General features: G+C 55.5%; 1 protein-coding gene across 1 annotated transcript in view; it reads left to right on the top strand.

The window, feature by feature from the left end:
* Positions 1 to 18,933, top strand: part of HIRA (histone cell cycle regulator) — a gene marked incomplete at both ends in the record, with an annotated part of 59,260 nt that extends 40,327 nt beyond the window's left edge. The window contains 12 exons of the mRNA XM_080717396.1: positions 3,696 to 3,893; positions 5,540 to 5,701; positions 8,795 to 8,999; positions 9,118 to 9,222; positions 10,416 to 10,564; positions 12,494 to 12,655; positions 13,121 to 13,179; positions 13,479 to 13,584; positions 15,030 to 15,152; positions 15,467 to 15,630; positions 16,769 to 16,857; positions 18,817 to 18,933. Coding sequence (XP_080573522.1) covers positions 3,696 to 3,893; positions 5,540 to 5,701; positions 8,795 to 8,999; positions 9,118 to 9,222; positions 10,416 to 10,564; positions 12,494 to 12,655; positions 13,121 to 13,179; positions 13,479 to 13,584; positions 15,030 to 15,152; positions 15,467 to 15,630; positions 16,769 to 16,857; positions 18,817 to 18,933 — 1,639 coding nt within the window. The remainder of the gene's footprint in view (positions 1 to 3,695; positions 3,894 to 5,539; positions 5,702 to 8,794; positions 9,000 to 9,117; positions 9,223 to 10,415; positions 10,565 to 12,493; positions 12,656 to 13,120; positions 13,180 to 13,478; positions 13,585 to 15,029; positions 15,153 to 15,466; positions 15,631 to 16,768; positions 16,858 to 18,816) is intronic.
* Between the last annotated feature and the right edge of the window lie 247 nt (positions 18,934 to 19,180).

Genomic DNA, 19,180 nt, shown 5'->3' with positions numbered 1-19,180 from the left:
CTAGCACCACCAAAAAAAAAAAAAAAAAAAAAAAGAAGTAGTAAATATGCTTATTTCCAATAGGTGCTTAAGAGGCATCTTTACAAAATTGAACATTGTTCTGATTTAAAATTCAGCTAAATCCTTAACTCGGACTCTCATTTCAAACCAAGTTTAGGAACTAAAGTTTTTATTCTGGTGACTAACATTGTTCTGGAGGCTCTAGCCCGTGCACTTAGCAAGAACCAAAGAAGGCTGGGATGTAGCTCAGTGGCAAAGCGCTTGCAAGCCCTGGGTTTGATCCCTAGTATCAAAAAAATAAATTGGAAAGAAGAATACGAAATATATCATTATTTAAGGAAGTTATAATCTGTAAGAATTAACTGGAAAAACTGCCATAGAAAACAAAACAAGTAGCCAGGTGTGGTGGCGCATGTTTGTAATCCCCGCGCTTGGCAGGCGGAGACAGGAGGATCACGCAGGTTCGAAGCCAGCTTCAGTTGGCTTATGAGACCCCGTTTCCAAATAAAAAATATAAAATAGGTCTGGGAGTGTAGCCCAGAGGTAGAAGGCCCTTGGGTTCCATCCCCAGTACCACAAAAAAAAAAAAAGAAAGAAAAGAAGTAGTTGGATACAAACAACATGAGATCAAGAAGCACCAGCCTCCTTTCAAAGATACGAAGGGAGATATCACTCACAAATGAGGCATCGGAGCGGCAAGATGTGTCGGAGGGAGGGGAGGCAGCGCGTGGCTTTTGGGACAGCATCTTGCTGTACTCTCTAGGCTGGCCTGAAACTCCGGCAGTCTGCTACTGCAGATTCGCAAGTACGTTGCACAGCTAAGAAGTGTGAGTCCTTACAAAGAAGAACTTGAAACCTCCTAAGAGACCTAAAGGAAAACTCGAAGGAAATCAAGCTGGAGATGCACGCTCATGATGAGCTAAGATGACTCGGCATCACAACGAGGCCAGTTAGTTCTCTCAGCCTGTGACTTTGACGTGAACGAGTACCAGTGATCAGAGGAGGTTTCAGACTCAGACAAGGGGATTCTGACTTTATGTGCAAAACCAAATAGGAAGGGCTGTAATGTTTCCTTTATTTATTTTTATTTTATTTTATTTTTGCCATAGTGGAAATTGAACCCAGGGGCATTCTACCTCTGAGCTACACCCCCAGCCCTATTTTTTTTTTTTATTCTGTATTTTGTTTGGGGTTTTTTTTTTGTGGGGGGGGGGTCTGGGGATGGTACCCAGGGGCATTCGATCTCCAAGGTACACCCCCTGCCCTATTTTTTATTCTTTATTTTTAAACCGGGTCTAACTGAGTCACAGAGGGCCTCACTAAGTAGCTGAGGCTGTCTGCGAACTGCGATCCTCCAGTCTCAGCCTCCTGAATGCTGGGATTACAAGCGTGCGCCACCACGCCTGGCTTATTCTTTTTTTTGGAACAGGGTCTCACTAAGTTTTGGTGGCCCTCACTAAGTAGCTGAGGCTGGTCATGAGCCCCGATCCTTCTATCTCAGCCTCTCTAGTACTGGGATTAAAAGTGTACGCCACCATGCCCGGCGGCTGAAATGTTTCTGAATAAAAAGACTAATCAGATCCTAGCATGGTGGTGCTTGCCTATAATCCCAGTACTTAAGAGGCCGAGGTAGGAGGACCAGCCTCCGCAACTTAGCAAGACTCTAAGCACCCTAGTGAGACCACGTTTCAAAGCAGAAAATAAAAAGGACTGGAGGTGTAGCTCAGAGATAGAATGCCCTGGATTCAGTCCCCAGCACCACAAAAGAAAAACTGTAATCAGGGAAGACAAGCACCACCAGAAATGAAGACTTTAACTGAGGTTCCAACCCGTGAGTCGTGGAATGTAACGGAATTTCCAGAATAAGACCCAAAGAGAACAAGCCTACCTGCCACTCCACAAACCATTTTAGATACTGACCTCACAATTTAAATCTATGAGCATACTATTGACAGCTCAGAGATTGGTTGGTTATTTTCTCCTGTTTACTTTTTTTGTTGTTGTTGTTGTTTAAAGTAAATTTTAAAGCTTTAGAAAATTCCATAGGAAAATATTTTTAAATCTCAGGGGTAAAAACCTTTTCTGCCAAGCTGGGCATGGTGGCCCACGCTTGTAATCCCCACGCTTGGGAGGCTGAGACAGGAGGATTGGACGGGTTCAAAGCCAGCCTCAGCAACTTAGTGAGATGCTACAGCTACGCCCTCTCGGCATCTGCAGTGAGACCCTATTTCCAAATAAGATATAAAATAGGTCTGTGAGTACAGTCCATAGAAAGCCCCGGGTTCCACCCCAGTACCACAAAAAAAAAAAAAAAAAAAAAAAAAAAACTTTTCTGCCAATGACATAAAATTTAGACCTTACTTAAAATTATCATCTTTTTGACCAGGCAGAGTGTCTCCTGGCCAAGTACAGAGGTATGTGCCTGTAATCTCAGCCACTGGAGAGGCTGAGGCAGGGGATTGCAAGTTCAAGGCCAGCCTGGGCAACTTAGATGCTTTGTCAAAAAGATCTGGGAGGTCGGGCGTGGTGGCACACACTTGTAATCCCAGCACTGGGAGGTGGAGATGGAGCATCACAGTTTTTGGACAGCCTCAGCTACTTAGCGAGGGCCTTTGTAACTCAGTGAGATTGTTTAAAAAAAAATTTTTTTTAAAGACTAAATAAATAGGGCTGGGGGTGTAGCTCGGAGATATAATGCCCCTGGGTTCCATCCCCAATACTGGAAAAAAAAAAATTTTTTTTTTTTTTAAGAAAAGAGCCGGGAATATAGTTCAGTGATAGAGTGCTCCTGGATTCACTCTCCAATACTCATAAGGGGGTGGGGGTGAAAAGTTAGGATATAATATATCTTGGGGAAAGGTTTTCTGCGCATATAAGAAATGGTGGGCTTTTACGAAAATATTTACGTTTTACAAATCAACAATGATAACCAGTAATCAAAAAGGATAATAAATGGATCTAAACAAAGTATTCACAAAAATAAAAAAGAAGAAAAATCAAATGGTATAATAGCGCACATCTGTAATCCCAGTACTTGGGAGGCTGAGATAGGAGGATCACAGGTTCAAAGACAGCCTCAGCAACCTAGCAAGACCCTGTTTCAAAATTTAATAAAATAATAAAAAGGGCTAGGGTTATAGCTTGGAGGTAGAATGGCCCAAATTCAGTTCCCAGTACCACACACACAAAAAGGAAGTGATTGGTGTGCACAAGGTCAGGAGCCTGTGGACAGCAGAGGAGTCAGCCTGGCTGGTCTGGCCCCAGGCCCGCCATCTTGACAGCAGTGTCAACCCTCCTGTCACAGTGGTGTCATAGAGGCAGCGGGCTGGTAAATTAGATGCATCCACCCAATGGGAAGGCCCACGCCTTAACATTAAGAAAGAGAAGTCCTCCTCCTGAGACACCTGTCACCTTTCTGCCTCTGCGACCAAGCCACGTCGTGCAGGCCATGGCGTCTGTCAGTGGGAGCAGCATTGCTGTCTCTCTGGGCTGCGCACAGTACTAGTGCGTCTTAGAATTGGCTAAGTGTTGCATATTAAGTGCTTTTGATTTTCTTTGGATTTTCCGTTACTTTCCAGTTTACCTGCCATGAAGATTTCTTGCCTCTAGCCCCAGGGTCATGCTGCTTAGCAGGTAGAAAGCGTTTGACATGGTGTCCGGTTTCTGTGCTAACTCTGGTTCTTGCTTGGCAACAGGGACTTCTCCACGGCCTTCTTCAACAGCATCCCACTCTCGGGCTCACTGGCAGGCACCATGCTCTCCTCCCACAGTAGCCAGCAGCTCCTGCCGCTGGACCCCACTGCTCCCAACTCCTTCGGCGTCTCGAAGCCTTGCACAGAGCCGGCGGCAACCACCGGCGCCAGGCCTGCAGGCGAGTCTGTCAGTAAGGACAGGTTAGTGGGCACCAAGGCCACTGTCCCTGGGGAAATTCAGGTGTGGACATGGCTCCAGGGATGAGAATTTCATTCAGAGTAAAAGGAAGGAAGTCAGGCAGGCAGGCTCGATGTCAGATGAGGGCCCACTTGGAGGGAAGGCATGGTGCCGCCAGGACCTTCACAGAGATGGTGTCACAGCCAGCCCGGGAGCAGGCTACAAATGTGGGGACTTGCCAGTGAGCTGCCGCTTGCCACAGGGTCCTCCCCACCTGTGGCGGGTCTGCCCTGCCATGCTGTGCTGTGAGCCTCGCGCACCGTTCACCCCAAGCAAGGTGTGCGTGTGCGAGCTCACAGCACCTCACACTCAGAACCAGATCACTCAGAGAGCCCGTGGCGTCACTGAGCATTCCCTGAAGACCAGGTTAGAAGTCAGAAAGGTCCAGGCAAGCATGAATAAGAGCCAGGTGAGAACCCCTGCCCACATCTGCTCCAGCCTGCACACCACGCAGAAACTGGGCATCCGCATGGGACTGACTGGGGGGCCTGGACCTCTAGGCATGTGCAGGCTCGTGATGAGACCGCCCAGGGTGGTAGCATCGGTCTCAGGGAGGGGCGTGGGGAGATGGCAGAAGCAGAATGCTAATTCCTGAGGAAAGGGAAGAAGAGAAAGGCCAGGATCCTCTGCTCAGCCAGACAGTCTGGGCTCTGCCCACGGTGGAGACACGGCTTTGGGACACGCATTCCAGGAAGATGGTTTCAATAAGCACTGGTGCCAAAGTGTGACCAGCCGCGGCACACGGAATGACCCTCTGGGAGTGAGTCTCCGTCGGTCGGCTCGGGGGCTTTTGAGTGCACAGCCTTCTACTCTGTGTCGGGCCTGGGCGCACCGGCCTTGAGTGAGGGCAGGTTCACAGAGGAAGCCGTGTGGGAAGCCAAGCCTCCAGAGAGGAAGGGTTTCAGAATGAACAAAGCGCCAGGGTGGACGGTCAGCCCAGGGCTGGCCTCAGCGAAAGACAGAGGACGCCAGAGCAGAGGGTCCTCCCAAGGCTGGCCCCACAGGAAGGGCAGAGCGTGCCAGAACAGAGGATCCTCGCAGGGCTGGTCACAGAACAACAGAGGGCGCCAGAGCAGAGGATCCTCCAGGACCACATGCCGCCCAGGATGCCTGCAGGCGCTGGGCGAAACAGAACCCGTGCAGTGAGAGTGAGCCTGCACAAGGTCAGCAAGGCCCAGGAGTGTGGGTAGGCATGGCAGGAGGCCCGCCTGGACAGGCTCCTGCCGGGCCTTTGCTTGCACTGTGGAGTCAGAGGCAAGGGTCCTGGGGTGAGCACTCGGCGGTGAACACTCATCACCGCTGCTGGCTGAGGAGCAGCCAGGCAGTGGCCTGGCTTCGGAACCCAGGCAGCAACTTTTCTCATCCAGTGTGTGTGGAAGTAGCAACGGCAAGGGGTTTGGGCTGGTCAGGTTGTGGGATCAGCCCCCGACCCCAAAACTCTCAGACTACCACAAAGGGAAAGAAGCAGAAATGATAGGTTACATGCTGCGGTGTTTTTGGTCATAGGAGTTTGATGTTTGTACCCCTTTTTGTAGGCTTCAAGTAGTAAGTTCTAGCGTTCGGTCCTTAGAGGCTTTACTTGACGTCTCCCTCGTCTTCTTCTCCCCAGTATGAATGCTACCTCTACTCCTGCCACGCTGTCGCCCTCAGTGTTAACAACCCCGTCCAAGATCGAGCCCATGAAGGCATTTGATTCCCGCTTCACAGAGCGCTCCAAAGCCACGCCAGGCGCTCCCGCCCTGACCAGCATGGCTCCGACCGCAGTTGAAAGGTAGGGTTGCGTGCAGGGGGCCGAGAGTGTAGAGGCCCTGCGAGCCACCAGCACTCAGGAGGAAGGGCGCTGCGTAAGGCCAGGAGGCTCCGCAGAGCGGTGGGGGAGACATACTGTAGGCAAAAGAAAAGCAAGGGCAGAGGCACAAGGCTGGTCCGTGCGGCCCGCCGAGTGCTGCCATCTCCACTGGAGCTCGGCTGCCCAGAAGAGAGGGAGAGATGAGTGCGCAAGACAGGCTGCACGATGCGAGCCGCTGGCCAGAGGCGGAGGTTCAGGGACAGCATCGGCAACCTAGCAGAGCCTGTTTCAAAACCAGAGACGGGCAGGGGCAGAGCTCAGCGGTAGGTTGCCCTGGGTTCACTCCTCGGTGCCACCCAGAAGAGGAAGGCAAGGAGCGCTCGTGTGTGCTGCGCAGGAGCAGGCCGTGAATGCTCAGCTGACTGAAGAAGCCAGTGGCGGCACCCGTGCAGTGTTCTGTTTAGACGGAGCGTCCGGAGACACGAGACCGTGGTGCCAGTGTGGGGAAGGGAAGCGTGAGGGGATGCTGGTGGATACAATTTTCTTCTGGAATTAGGAAAAATGCCCCTTAATTCAACAGTGGTGATGGCTGCAAAACTTTATGAATGTTCTAAAAACTGAATTCTATACTTTATCTTATTTTTTGGTGGTACTGAGGGTAGAACCAGGGGCTTTCTACCTCCGGGCTACACTCCCAGACCTATTTTATATTTTATTTGGAAACAGGCTCTCTTAAGCCAGCTGAGTCTGGCTTCAAACCTGTGTTATCCTCCTGTCTCAGCCTCCCAAGTACTGGGATTACAAGCGTGTGCCACCACGCCCGGCTAAATTCTATACTTTATAAAGAATTTTGTGAGCTGAGCATGGTGGCGCACGCTTGTAATCCCAGTTCTTGGGAGGCTGAGACAGGAGGATCGCAGGTTCACAGTTAGCCTCAGCTACTTAGTGAGGTCCTCCACAACTTAGTGAGACCCTGTTCAAAATAAAGAAAAAGCCGGGTGTGGCGCAAGCTTGTAATCCCAGCATTCGGGAGGCTGAGACTGGAGGATCGCGATTTGCAGACAGCCTCAGCTATTTTAGTGAGGCCCTCCACAACTTAGTGAGACCCTGTTTCAAAATAAAGAATAAAAAAAAAGGTCAGGGGGTATAGCTCAGAGGTCAAATGCCCCTAGGTTTCATTCCTAGACCCACAAAATAAAATAAAATAAAATAAAGAATAAAGAATTGGTTTGGGGTTGTAGCTCAGAGGTAGAATGTCCCTGGATTCAATTTCCAGTACTGCCAAAAAAAAAAATAATGATTCTATGACACATGTATTATGTCTTAATAAGAAATACACCATCAGAAAAGACCAGACAGATTTTGAAATGAAGGCAAAATATATAGGCGTGTGTGGCACTGGCACCCCGCAGCATTCTACCTCTGAACTAAGCCACCAACTCTATTTTATTTTGAAACAGGGTCTCACTAAGTTGCAGAGGGCCTTGCTAAAGTGTGCTGAATCTGGTCTCAAACCTGCAATCTTCCTGTCTCAGCCTCCCAAATACTGAGATTACAGGCTTGCCCAGCTCAAAAACTACTTCTAGAAAAGAAAAATAACATTAAGTCTATGCCATTACTTCCATTAGAAAGTCAGTAGGTGTTCAAGAGAGCATTTAATCTGAAGGTGCCCTTTGAGGACTTGCCCCCGACGCTTGGCAAGAGGGAGGTCGCAGACACGCTGGAAGGTGATGGAAGCTGCTTTTGCAAATGTGGCAGGTTCAGAACAGAGTGAGTGCAGATAAATGCCCCTGAGAAGACAGCGGAGCTCCAATTGCGAGCCCTGTGCTCCTGGAGAAAGTTGCCTCGGGGTTGCCTGGCCTGACCCCTGATCTGGCCCAGGCGTCCCCCTCCAAGCTCTTAAGGTCACAGACGTCCTGATGGAGAGCAGAGGCAGCCCTCCCGGGGCAGGCCACCAGAGGCAAGTGGGGTTTTGGTGCCGGGGGCTGGTCTGTGGCCTCACACACGCTGGGCAAGTACAGCCCTTCATTTTAGTGTGAGGGTTGCCCAGCCTTTCCTCCAACCTGCAGTCTTCCCACCTTGGCCTCACAAGTGACTGGGAATACAGGCGTGGACACAGCACCCAGCTGAAGGCAGATTTCTACTGCAAAGTCTGGGTCCCGGTGCCGTCGGGGTCGCTCCCTTGCCAGCTCTGCCTGCACAGCTCACCCTCGCAAGGCCTGTGAAGTGAGATGTGGCCCTGGGCCCTGGTACAGTGAACGGGCTGGCCATGTTTCAGCCCAAACCCTCACACTGAGAACCCGGAGGAGCCTCGGAGCAAAAGCAGCACCTGAGCCGGGCGTGGGGGCGCACGCTCGTGATCCCCGCGCTTGGGAGGCAGAGACCGGAGGATCGCGCAGGCTCGAAGCCAGCCTTGCTGGCTTAAGAAACCCTGTTTCCAAATAAAATAATAGGTCTGGGAGTGTAGCCCGAGGGTAGAAGGCCCATGGTTCCACTCCCAGTACCACCAAAAAATAAATAAATAATTTTTAAATAAAAAAAGCCGGGTGTGGTGGTGCACACTTGTCATCCCAGCATTCGGGAGGCTGAGACCTGGAGGACCGCGGTTCGCGGACAGCCTCAGCTACTTAGTGAGGCCCTCTGCAACTCAGTGAGACCCGGTTTCAAAATAAAGAATAAAAAGTAGGGCAGGGGGTGTAGCTCAGAGGTCAAATGCCCCTGGGTTCCATCCCCAGACCCGCAAAAGAAAAGCAGCAACTGTGTGGGTGCCCTTCTGCCACCGCCAGGAGTGGTGACTGTCCAGCTTGTCCAGACTGCCTCTAGCACCATGATGGCTGCCTCGGCTGTGTCCCCCAGGACCCATGCTGGCTCCGGGCCAGGGCAGCTGTGGCATTCTGTCTCTGTCCATCTCCCCATGTTCAGGGTTGGTTCTCTGGTGGCTCTGAGAAGAGCTGTCACTCCGCAGTTGCCCAGCTTTCTCCCTGCCATGCAGGTGGAGTCTTGGAGTAGAAGGCCCAAGTGCTGTTTGTCTCCTAAGTAGCAGAGGTGTGAGGAGGTCACGCATGGTTTGTGCAGGTTGAAAGAACAGAACCTGGTGAAAGAGCTGAGACCGCGGGATCTCCTGGAGAGCAGCAGCGACAGCGACGAGAAGGTGCCTCTGGCCAAGCCGTCCTCGCTGTCCAAGCGGAAGCTTGAGCTCGAGGTGGAGACGGTGGAGAAGAAGAAGAAAGGGCGCCCTCGGAAGGACTCGCGCCTGCTGCCCATGGCCCTGTCTGTCCAGGTGAGCCCCCGCGGCCGCCTCCACTGAGGTGGGCTCTCCCTTCAGAGTGGCTGGGGTGACCTGCCCTACCTGTGCTGCCCCGGAGCACAGGGTGGGCTCAGAACCCTTCCTCTTCCAGTCCCCAGCTGCCCTGACCGCAGAAAAGGAGGCCATGTGCCTATCTGCACCTGCGCTCGCCCTGAAGCTGCCAGTGCCCAGCCCCCAACGAGCCTTCGCCCTCCAGGTGAGTGGAGGTTGCGCCGCAGGTTACCCCGGTGCGCACCTTTTCACTCCTGGCGTTGGCCCTCGTCAGTGCCTTTGGGACCGTTTCCAGGGGCGCTCTCCATCTCCTCCTGGAAGCCTACCAAGTCTTAACAAGAGTGAAAGCCCAACTTCTAGGGTTGCCCTACGGTCACATTCTCTGGCTAGCCAGCTCTTTAAGACTGGTCTTGAGTATCCCTTCTCCTCGAAGCCTCCTGCGTCTCCACCCTTGACCCCAGCAGCCTCTACGTCCATGGACTGCGCAGTCGCAGCCGGGCCAGGGTCATCAGAGCTGCTGGGACTGCTGGGGCTTACTCCAACACAGTTCTAGAGCAAATGATCCCCATGCCCAGCACCCTCTGGCCACTGGGCCCAGCACCAGTGTCGGCCAGTCCCTCCACGGCAGCTCTGCATGCACAGTGGCCTCCCTCTACACCCTTCGGACCCAGCCCCAATGTGAGTCCTCTGGTGACCTTGGGCCTGGGTGCGTGTTAATTCCCCAGGCTGGACTCCACGGCCACTGAGGGATGTCAGTCCTTCCCAGCCACTGGTCCTTTGGGCCGAGGGGCAGAGCACAGGAGCAGCTCTGGGCAGGACACAGAGCTTGTTCCTGTTGCTGGTGTGTGTGCACAGAGGCCGGACTGCTAGCAGCCCCACTCAGACTCCTCTCTGGCTCCTCCAGCCCTGCCCTGGGTGGCCACACAGCACAAAGCAGTCAGCCGTTCTGCTGGATTTCCAACCACGTGCTTTTGGTCAGTTTTCCAGACACCCCCAAAGCTGCCCCATCTGGTGCCAGATGCTGAATTAGGCACTTGGCATGCGTGCTGTGCCGGGCCTTCCCACCAGCATGGTCGCACATGAGCAGACAGGCTGGTGACCACAGGGACTGGAGAGCACCTGGAGGCTTTCTGGACTTTCTTCCCTGGACCATTACCGCTCTCACCCAAATACTGCAGTCTTTGAAGCTTGTTCAAGTAGGAGGCTTGCAAACCAGGTTCACCCCAGCTCCATCCCTGGCTGGCTGCAGTCCTTCCAGTGTGCTTCCTGGGAGATGAACGGTGCCCTGCTCTGCCCTGTCATTCCCCTGCTGCAGAGCCCCGAGCATCTCACCTGTCCCGTGAGCGCGGTAGGCCTGCCATCACCCGAAAAGCCGTGTGGTTGCTTTTCCCCCTCCAGGTGAGCTCTGACCCTTCCATGTACATCGAGGTAGAGAACGACGTGACCACGGCAGGGGGCATGAAGCTGAGCCGCCTCAAGTGCAGCCGCGAGGGCAAGGAGTGGGAGACGGTGCTCACCAGCAGGGTGCTCACCGCCGCCGGCAGCTGGTAAGGTGGCAGAAGGCAGCCTGCTGCCGCAGAAGCTCATGGGCCTTGATTGAGCCAGGCGTGTGCACTGGTCATCCTGGGCTGTATGACACCCGACAGAGTCTATGCCATTGTCTCTGTGCTGAATCAGATGGAGGCCCCAGCCCTGGAGGGCCGTCACACCACGCTCTCACCCTGGTGGCCTCGCTCCCATATCTGGCCAGATGCCTGAAGTCTCGGGTTCTAGAGTGAGGCCTTCCTGGCTCTCCCTAACCTGAGCAGGGGCTTGCCCTGGACTGCAGATTTCACACCAGGTACCAGGTGATCAGGACAGGATTTCTCACATGCCCCTCCCCCAAGAGCCCCCACCCTGCATGCCCCAGATTTTGCACTTTGGGGAAAGGTGTGAGTTCGGTGGTTAGTCACCCAGGGTCTTCGCACAGCGCCCTGGCACTGAATGTGAGCTCTGCTGTCCTGAGCTCCGTGGAGGGAAGGTGTTTTCCTTGTGCTAGATGCAGGACCCTATCGGGACACTTGGCAGCTGGTCAGTGTTCAGTCACGCCTCCATCACCTGTCAGAGGTCGCGCATGACTGCTGTCACACATCCCTCTAGACAGTGGCCACAGGTCTGCAGCCTGGAGGGCCCGCCATCTGCCCTCCCGGAGCATACTGAGCTCCAAGCCCAGGTGTCTCATGTGTTGGGTGCTCTTGAGAACTCCCCCTCTACATCCCTGGTCCCAAGACAGAGGCGTGCCCCACCTGGGGGGCAGGAAAGTTAGCAGTCTCCCAATAGCAACACAGCAGGTGTTGGGGCGCCTGCCAGCTAGCCAGGCCTACCCACACAGGACTCAAGAAGGCCCCAACCATCAGAGACGTGTGGACAGAATTCAGTCACAACAACAAAGAGTGCCCTGTTCCCCCGTCCTGTTCAGAGTTGGCTCTGACTTATAATTTCAAAAGAGATGGTTTGTGAATGAGCCTCTCATCTCTCAGAGGCCAGGAACATGCCTCAGAGCTTTCCTTAGCTATCCTCCTCGGTCTGTGTCCAGGGGGCAGGGCTGGCTTCATCCATGCAGACCATACGCCTGGATAGGTTCAGCAGGATAGAAGGCATGAAGGGTTGCCAGGTGTGGTGGCGCATGCTTGGCATCCCAGTACTTGACAGGCTGAAACAGGAGGATTGCAGGTTCCAGACCAGCCTCAGCAATCTAGCAGGATTCTCAGCAACCTAGCAAGATGCTATTTCCAAGCAAAAAATAAAAAACGGCCAGAGTAGATTAGAGGTAGAATGCCCCTGGCTTTAATCCCCAGTACAAGGGGGCAAAGTCACAAAGCCGGGCTCTGGGCAGTCTGCTGGGGCAGGGCCTCCATGCTGGCGGCATACCTCCCTCTGCCCAGTCCCCAACGCCAGCCTTTGCCTGCTCCTGTGGCTGAGCCTCCAAGATCCCTTCCTGGGAAGGTAGACGCCGGCTGCTGGGCCTGGTGGGCAGTCGGGAGGCGTCGTACATGTGCAGACACATATTCTCCTGTGAGGTGTTCTTCACGCGGAGCGAGGGCATGGACGGTGTCCCCACACTCTCCCAGCATGCCTCAGCAGAGGCCTCGGCTGAACTGCCCTGTCTGGCCATGACCAAGATTTGTCACATGGGCACTGTGTCCGCTAGTGAGCAAGGCAGGCTTCCTGGGGGACTGTCAGGAGCAGTGGCTCCAAAATCCCCTCGCTCCTGGGCCGGCATCGGCGTGAGCTGAGGGAAGCGCTGGCAGCCCGCGGGCAGGAGGAGCCTCACGCGGAGCCCTCTGGCAGCCTCTTCTGCACGGCTCTCTCCTGGCCTCGGACGTGGCATCCTCTGCTCAGCAAAGCGGTGTCCGGACCAGGCTGAGGAAAGGCTCTGCATCGCCCATTGCCGTGGCCTCTGCACAGCGCCTGACGCCGCTCCTCTGCCTCCACAGTGACGTGGTGTGTGTCGCCTGTGAGAAGAGGATGCTATCGGTCTTCTCCACCTGTGGTCGCCGCCTCCTGCCTCCCATCCTGCTGCCGTCCCCAGTCTCCACCTTGCACTGCACTGGCCCCTATGTCATGGCGCTCACTGCTGCGGCCACGCTGTCTGTCTGGTGAGAGGCCGCCTGGTGGGCAGGCAGGGCTGGGCAGGGCCAGGGAACGCAGCAGAGACGCAGCCACCCAGGAGGAGGCGGAGCTCGATCAGCAGGCCCTCACATGCTGCAGTGCTGGCTGCCTGTGTGGCCGGAGACCCAGGGGTGTGTGAGGGAACCAAGGCAGACAACCCACCCTGCTGGCCTGGCAGGGGCCAACTGCTGACAGGCAGCACTTCCTGAGCCTTCAGGCTGCTTGGGCAGGTTCAGCTGCGCTGGGTCTGGTGGCCACACCCCTGGCATGGCTGCCACTCTTGGGTGCTAGGAGTGGCCCGATAGCTCCGCTACCTGAGACCTACGCCCTCTGACTTGCGTAGACATGGACAGAGGGCGAGAGCCCACGCAGGACCCTGGGTGTCTGAGTGTCCACATGCGCTCCAGGGTGTGTACCTCAGGGGAAGTAAGCGGGTCCTGTCTCCCTCGCAGGGATGTTCACAAGCAGGTGGTTGTGGTGAAGGAAGAGTCTCTACACTCCATCTTGGCAGGTAACCCCCGCAGCGGGCACCCTATTCCTGGGGACCAGGTCCTCGTCTGACACGGAGGGCCCCCTAGCAAAGAGGGGCACGCTCACATCGTGGGGAGACAGGCCTGTGCTGGAGATGGAGGGGTTGCTGGAGGTGACAGGTCCTGCTTGGCACCAGTGAGAGAGGCCAGTGCCGAGCACGGCCTTCCCGGGTGGACAGGTCTGTGGGTAGGGGCCTGCTGTGGGGCGCAGCGGTTCCCCTCAATGAGGGCACTGACCGGCTGGTCAGAACACACCAGACTGACCCTGTGCTGCCCCCAGGAAGCGACATGACGGTGTCGCAGATCTTGCTGACGCAGCATGGGATCCCGGTGATGAACCTCTCCGATGGGAAGGCATACTGCTTTAATCCGTCACTCTCCACGTGGTAAGAGGCTGCCCGGCCCTGCTTCTCCCGGCAGTGGCGACGCCGCCCAGGACAGACGGGCACTCCCTGCCGTCCTCGTGGGCAGCTGCTGGCTGCGGCATGTGCTCCAGGGCCGCTGTGTTCTGCACTGTTTTCTGTGGCTTTTCAGCACTGGGCACTGAACCCAAGGCATGCTAGCCCTGGAGCCAGCTTTTACTAGAAAGGATATTTAAAGTTTTGTGGTTCTTGACAGGCTGGCCACTGTAGCCATCAACACCGCAGAAGATGGGCTCACAAGGCTTCACCAGTGTCAGCCTGTGAGCTGGCAGGAACAAGATTGCCCTTTAGTTCACTTGGTGAACTAGTGCAGTGCACACAATCACTCCAGCAGGGTGATTCATGCTCTCACTCTGCTCGGTTTGAAATTGGAGCCTCTTTCTGGTTTTGTAAACGCTCCTTATATATCAGATCTTAATCCAGGCATAAGAAATATATAAATTGTGTGCCAATTGCTCCAAGAGACTCTACCTGCCCACACCTTGGTCCTTCCTGCCCAGAGTTTGCTGCCTTCTAGGCCTTCTGAGGTGCCCAAACTTTTGTCCTAAAGTTAAAAAAACAGCAACCAGGTATTGTCTCAGATTGCAGAGAGTTGCATATTATGTGTGATTGTATAAAAATGGAAACAAGTCAATTATTTAAGAAAAGGAAGGTTGGCTCTTTATAGGCATCTTTGTATTTTCTGACTCATTCACAAAGGTACCACCTTGCTGTTTTAAAAGTACATGGAAATCTGGGCAGGGTGGCGCAGGCCAGTAATCCCAACAACTTGGGAAATAAATGTAGAAGGATCCTGAGTTCGAGAAAAACATGGAAGCCAGGCGTGGTGGCACACACTTGTAATCCCAGCATTTAGGAGGCTGAGACTGGAGGATCACGGTTTGCAGACAGCCTCAGCTATTTAGTGAGGCACTCCATAACTTAGTGAGACCCTGTTTCAAAATAAAGGGAAAAAAAAAAAACAGGGCAGGGGGTATAGCTTGGAGGCCAAATGCCCCTAGGTTTCATCCCCAGGCCCACAAAAAAAAAGAAAGAAAAAGAAAAACATGGGCGCCAGGCACAATGGTGCACACTTGTCAGCCCATCCCAGCACTTGGGAGGATGAGAGAGGATTACAGGTTCGCGGCCAGCCTCAGCTACTTAGTGCGGCTCTCTGCAACGTAGTGAGAGCCTGCTTCAAACAGACCATGGAGCTTCACACAGATCGTGGTCCACATCAAGAGCTTGTCAGCAGCTTGTGCCTGGGCTCCGTCCCGGGTCAGACCCCAACTCGGTAACCTCCTGCGACAGATACCTGTGCTAAAGCACAGTGTCCTGGGTGGGACCTGCGTCTCCGTGGCCTTCTTGCCAGCCTCATCTGATAGGTCTCCTGATTTTTCTGGCCTCTGATACCATCTTTGCCTCCCCAGGAACCTGGTTTCTGACAAGCAGGACTCACTGGCCCAGTGTGCAGACTTTCGGAGCAGCCTGCCCTCCCAGGACGCCATGCTGTGCTCAGGACCGTTAGCCATAATCCAGGGCCGCACCTCCAAGTGAGTGGGCTGAGGCCACTGTCCACGTGCTGCCCCGGGAGATGGCCAGGCCTGCTGTCTGACTGGCCCCTGTGCCCTTGTCCTGCTCGGCACAGGCCAGGGCTCCGAGCACTGTTGGTTCACGGGGAGTAACGGCAGGCTGGGTGGCCGAGGTGCCTGTGGGGGCAGGCGAGAGGCTGCTGGCTTGTTGTCTCGGGGTGGGTGCTCCTGGAGGGCTGTGAGGCCCCAGCTCCACAGGGTCCGGCCCTCCCACAGCTGCGCTGTGCTGCACTGGCCCCTCAGCCTCATCAGGCCTGCTCTGTTGGTCTCTGCAGCTCCGGAAGGCAGGCTGCCCGGCTCTTCTCCGTGCCTCATGTGGTGCAGCAGGAAACCACGCTGGCCTACCTAGAGAACCAGGTTGCAGCAGCCCTAAGCCTGCAGTCCAGCCACGAATACCGCCATTGGCTCCTTCTCTATGCACGGTACCTCGTGAATGAAGGTGAGGTCTCCGGGACCCCAGTGGCCCTCTGCTTCTCTGTCTTCTCGGCCCTCCAGCCACTCCTCAAGGCCCCAGCCAGCCCCCACCCGCCAGCCTGGGCTGTGGTCAGCAGACACCAGCCCCCTCATGGGCTTAGACTCTGAATATGGTGGGCCTGAGGGCGACCATCAGAGGAGCAGGAGGGTAGGCAGTGGGGAGGACGGACGGATGCAAGGACACAGACCCGCCTGGCAGGAGCCGGCTCCATGTTCTGACTCCTGCCCTAGCAGCAAGCTGGCAACCCCAGGGAGGGCATTTTCTGGCAACGTTTGTCCTCTTGCTCTGAGCCCCTCCTGCCTAGTGAACCCCAGTAGCCTCGCCCAGGCCTGCCTGCCAGGACTGGCCTCACAGCATCTCCGCAGAGCAAATGTGCTGGCCCACGAGCACCCTGGAAACAGGTCTTGCTATTGAGGCTGGCTGTAAACCTGCGATCCTCCTGTCTCCGCCTCCCAAGTACTGGGATCACAAGCATGTGCTGCCTCGACCTCCACCTCCACAGCCCTCCTGGCAGCTCCACCTCAGGGTAGTGCGCAGACCCTTAGGCCCCTGAGTTGCGCCCTGACTCCCCCTCCCTCTCACCTGCTCACACAGCTGCCACCAGGCTTGTTCCCAGCAGGGCCCGGCAGCCCATACCCCTCCCCCCTAGCTTCGCTGCTCCCCACCATCCCAGGGAGTCCGGCCAGAACTGAGGTCCAGCTCACAGAACACCGCACTGCATTGTCGGGAACGTGGGGATGAGCGGGAATCTGAGAGTGTGGGGCTCGGTGCTCCTAGCTGGGCAGACAGGACTCTGCCCATAGCAGGCAGTAAGAGGGGTTCGTTCTCTTTTAATGGACACAGCAACTTAGCATATTCTTTTTTGCGGGTCTGGGGATGGAACCCAGGGAGATTCGACCTCCAAGCTACACCCCCTGCCCTATTTTTTAATTCTTTATTTTGAAACAGGGTCTAAGTAGCTGAGGCTGGCCATGAGCCGCGATCCTCCAGTCTCAGCCGCCCGAATGCCGGGATGACAAGCACGCCCCCCACACCCAGCTCATGGTATTCTTGATTTTTGTTTCTTTTTGTAATGTGTTTCTGTTTTGTTTTCTATAACCAGGGTTTGAATACCGACTCCGAGAAATATGCAAGGACTTGCTGGGCCCAGTTCACTCCTCCAGCGGAAGCCAGTGGGAGTCAACAGTGGTGGTAGGTGCTCCTTCCTTCCTGAAGGTGGAGCCCACATCAGCCGGTGTGCCCCAGCACTCGCCGCCCTAGCTCCAGCCACGCTGAGAGGCCAGCAGCCAGCACTCCACCCGAGCAGAATGAGGCTCAGCCTAGCAGGGAGGCCTGCAGGAGCCGCGGGCAGCTCCAGGGGAGTGGGAAGAGGAGGAGCAGGGCAGTGGGCAGAGCGCCTACCCACGAGCATTGGCAGGACACTCTGGTGGCACCGCAAATGAGGGGCAGCACTGGCAGGTGCTAGTGCAGGTGGCGAGGGGGGCACTCCAGGCCACTGTGACCACCCTGGGAGCCAGGAGTGGAGTGGCGAGGCAGGAGGTGCACAGGCAGGCTGCGAGGCCTCCTGAGGACCTGGAGTCGTTTTCAAGGGCGTCCCGGCAGTGGTCCTAGGTGACCGGGGGCAAAGGCGGGTGCTAGGTTGGTGAGGGCTGAGAGCCACTGGGTCCAGGGCTGCCCACAGCTTCCTTCAGCATCTACAGTTGCCGTGGAACACCGGGCCGCCGTGGCGACCAAGTCAAGCGCAAAGCCAAGCGCAGTTGCACGTGCCGTGATCCTAGTACCCAAGAGACTAAGACAGGAGAGGAGGATCACGGGTTCGAGGCCAGTGTCAGCAACTTAGCGAGGCCCTTAACAACATAGAGAGTTCCTGTTTCGATTAAAAAATAAAATGGGAGCCGGGCATGGTGGTGCACACTTGTAATCCACGCGCTTGGGAGGCCGAGATAGGAGGATCTCACAGGTTCGAAGCCTGTGAAAGAAGTAGCCTCAGCTACTGAGCAAGGTTCTCTGCAACTTAGTGAGACCCTGTTTCCAAATAAAGTATAAAATAGGTCTGGAGTATAGCCCGGAGGTAGATCCACCTCCAGTACCACCAAAAAGTAAAATAAAATGGAGCTGAGAGTGTGTCTCACAGGTAAAATACTCCTGGGTTTAATCCCCAGTACCACAGCACACACGCGCACGCACACAGTCTAGATCATGTTTTCAGTACATTAAGTTTTATTTTATTATGAATCTTGGTGTCGTTTCTAGGGTATATGCTCTTATTTAGAAAACATCCCAGTTTTCCTGTCCTTGATGTCCTGGGGTTTGTTTCGTTCTCATGTCCAGGTGTTGGTTCTGTCTTTCTTGATCAGCGCTCGGTGGAGCCTCTGAATCTCAGTGGCTCACCTTTCTAGTCACCCGAAGCCTCCAGGTGTTCCGCCTGTGCCCCTGGCCGCCGGCCGCCTTCAGTCTCCCGCACAGCTCTCTGTGGGCTGCTCCCCTCAGCCCCGGCTTCCGCAGCTCCCTGCTGCTGCATAGCCTCGCCCCGCGCCCGAGCCTAATGTCTGCTGGGCTCCTCCCGCCATCTCCAGTCCTGGGGCAGGCTTGTCTGTCCTGCTTGTTTTCAGCCCCAGCCTTCTGTGCCGGCTGGATTCCCTGTAGGCAGCTGTCCTGCTTGGGGTCTGCTCCTCAGGGCCCACGTTGCGGTGCACGTTGCTGTCTGTGGCACCGCTGTGCCAGGGCTGATACCGAAGCCTGTTGCTGTCACGCGGGTCTCCTCACCCCGGCTTGCCCTTGAAGCTGAAGAGCTTCAGCAGGAGGACAGCACTCCTGGGGACCGACCTCCTGACCCAAAGCCCAGTGTCTACCTCCAGCCCACCTGGGAGCAAGCCACGTCCTCAGGCCCTGCCCTGCTGATGCCTTGTGGTCAGCGGGGGCCGTGCCAGCGGACCTGGGTCGGGCAGAGAAGCAGGACCGCTCAGCTGTCTGCTTTCTGAGTCCTGCGGCATGGCGCCCCCTCCGCTGACCACCCTCAGCTCCCTGGGTTTATTCTGTGCAGAGAAATTTCCCTTCTGGGTTTCTCCAGTGGGCAGATGAGGGTCTCCCAGGCCGGAGGAGAGCCGTCGGGCTCCGGCTCTTCCCTGACATCAGTCGCTCTGTCCACAGGGGCTGCGCAAGAGGGAGCTGCTGAAGGAGCTGCTGCCGGTCATCGGGCAGAACCTCCGCTTCCAGCGCCTCTTCACTGAGTGTCAGGAGCAGCTCGACACCCTGAGGGACAAGTAGCCTGCCCTGGGCTGCCCGGCTGCCGCGAGAGCAGGACTGTGCACCGCAGGCGCCAGCCAGGCTCCCTCGACGTGCCCTGCGCCCCGGGCCTGTTGTTACCTCGGAACAGGCCGTGTCTCTCCTCCAGGGCCCCTGCAGAGCTGGGGCCGGTGAGACGCTGTGGGGCCCCGCCGTCTCGCACGCCCGAGGTGGGTAACCTGCCGCCACGGCTGCCTCAGCTGCAACGAATGAGCCATTGGTGAGTGCG

This window comes from Muscardinus avellanarius (assembly GCF_963383645.1).
Source record: "Muscardinus avellanarius genome assembly, chromosome: 21".
Classification (NCBI taxonomy): Eukaryota; Metazoa; Chordata; class Mammalia; order Rodentia; family Gliridae; genus Muscardinus; species Muscardinus avellanarius.
Note: the sequence above shows the minus strand (reverse complement) of the source record. Positions and strands in the feature narration are given on the sequence as shown.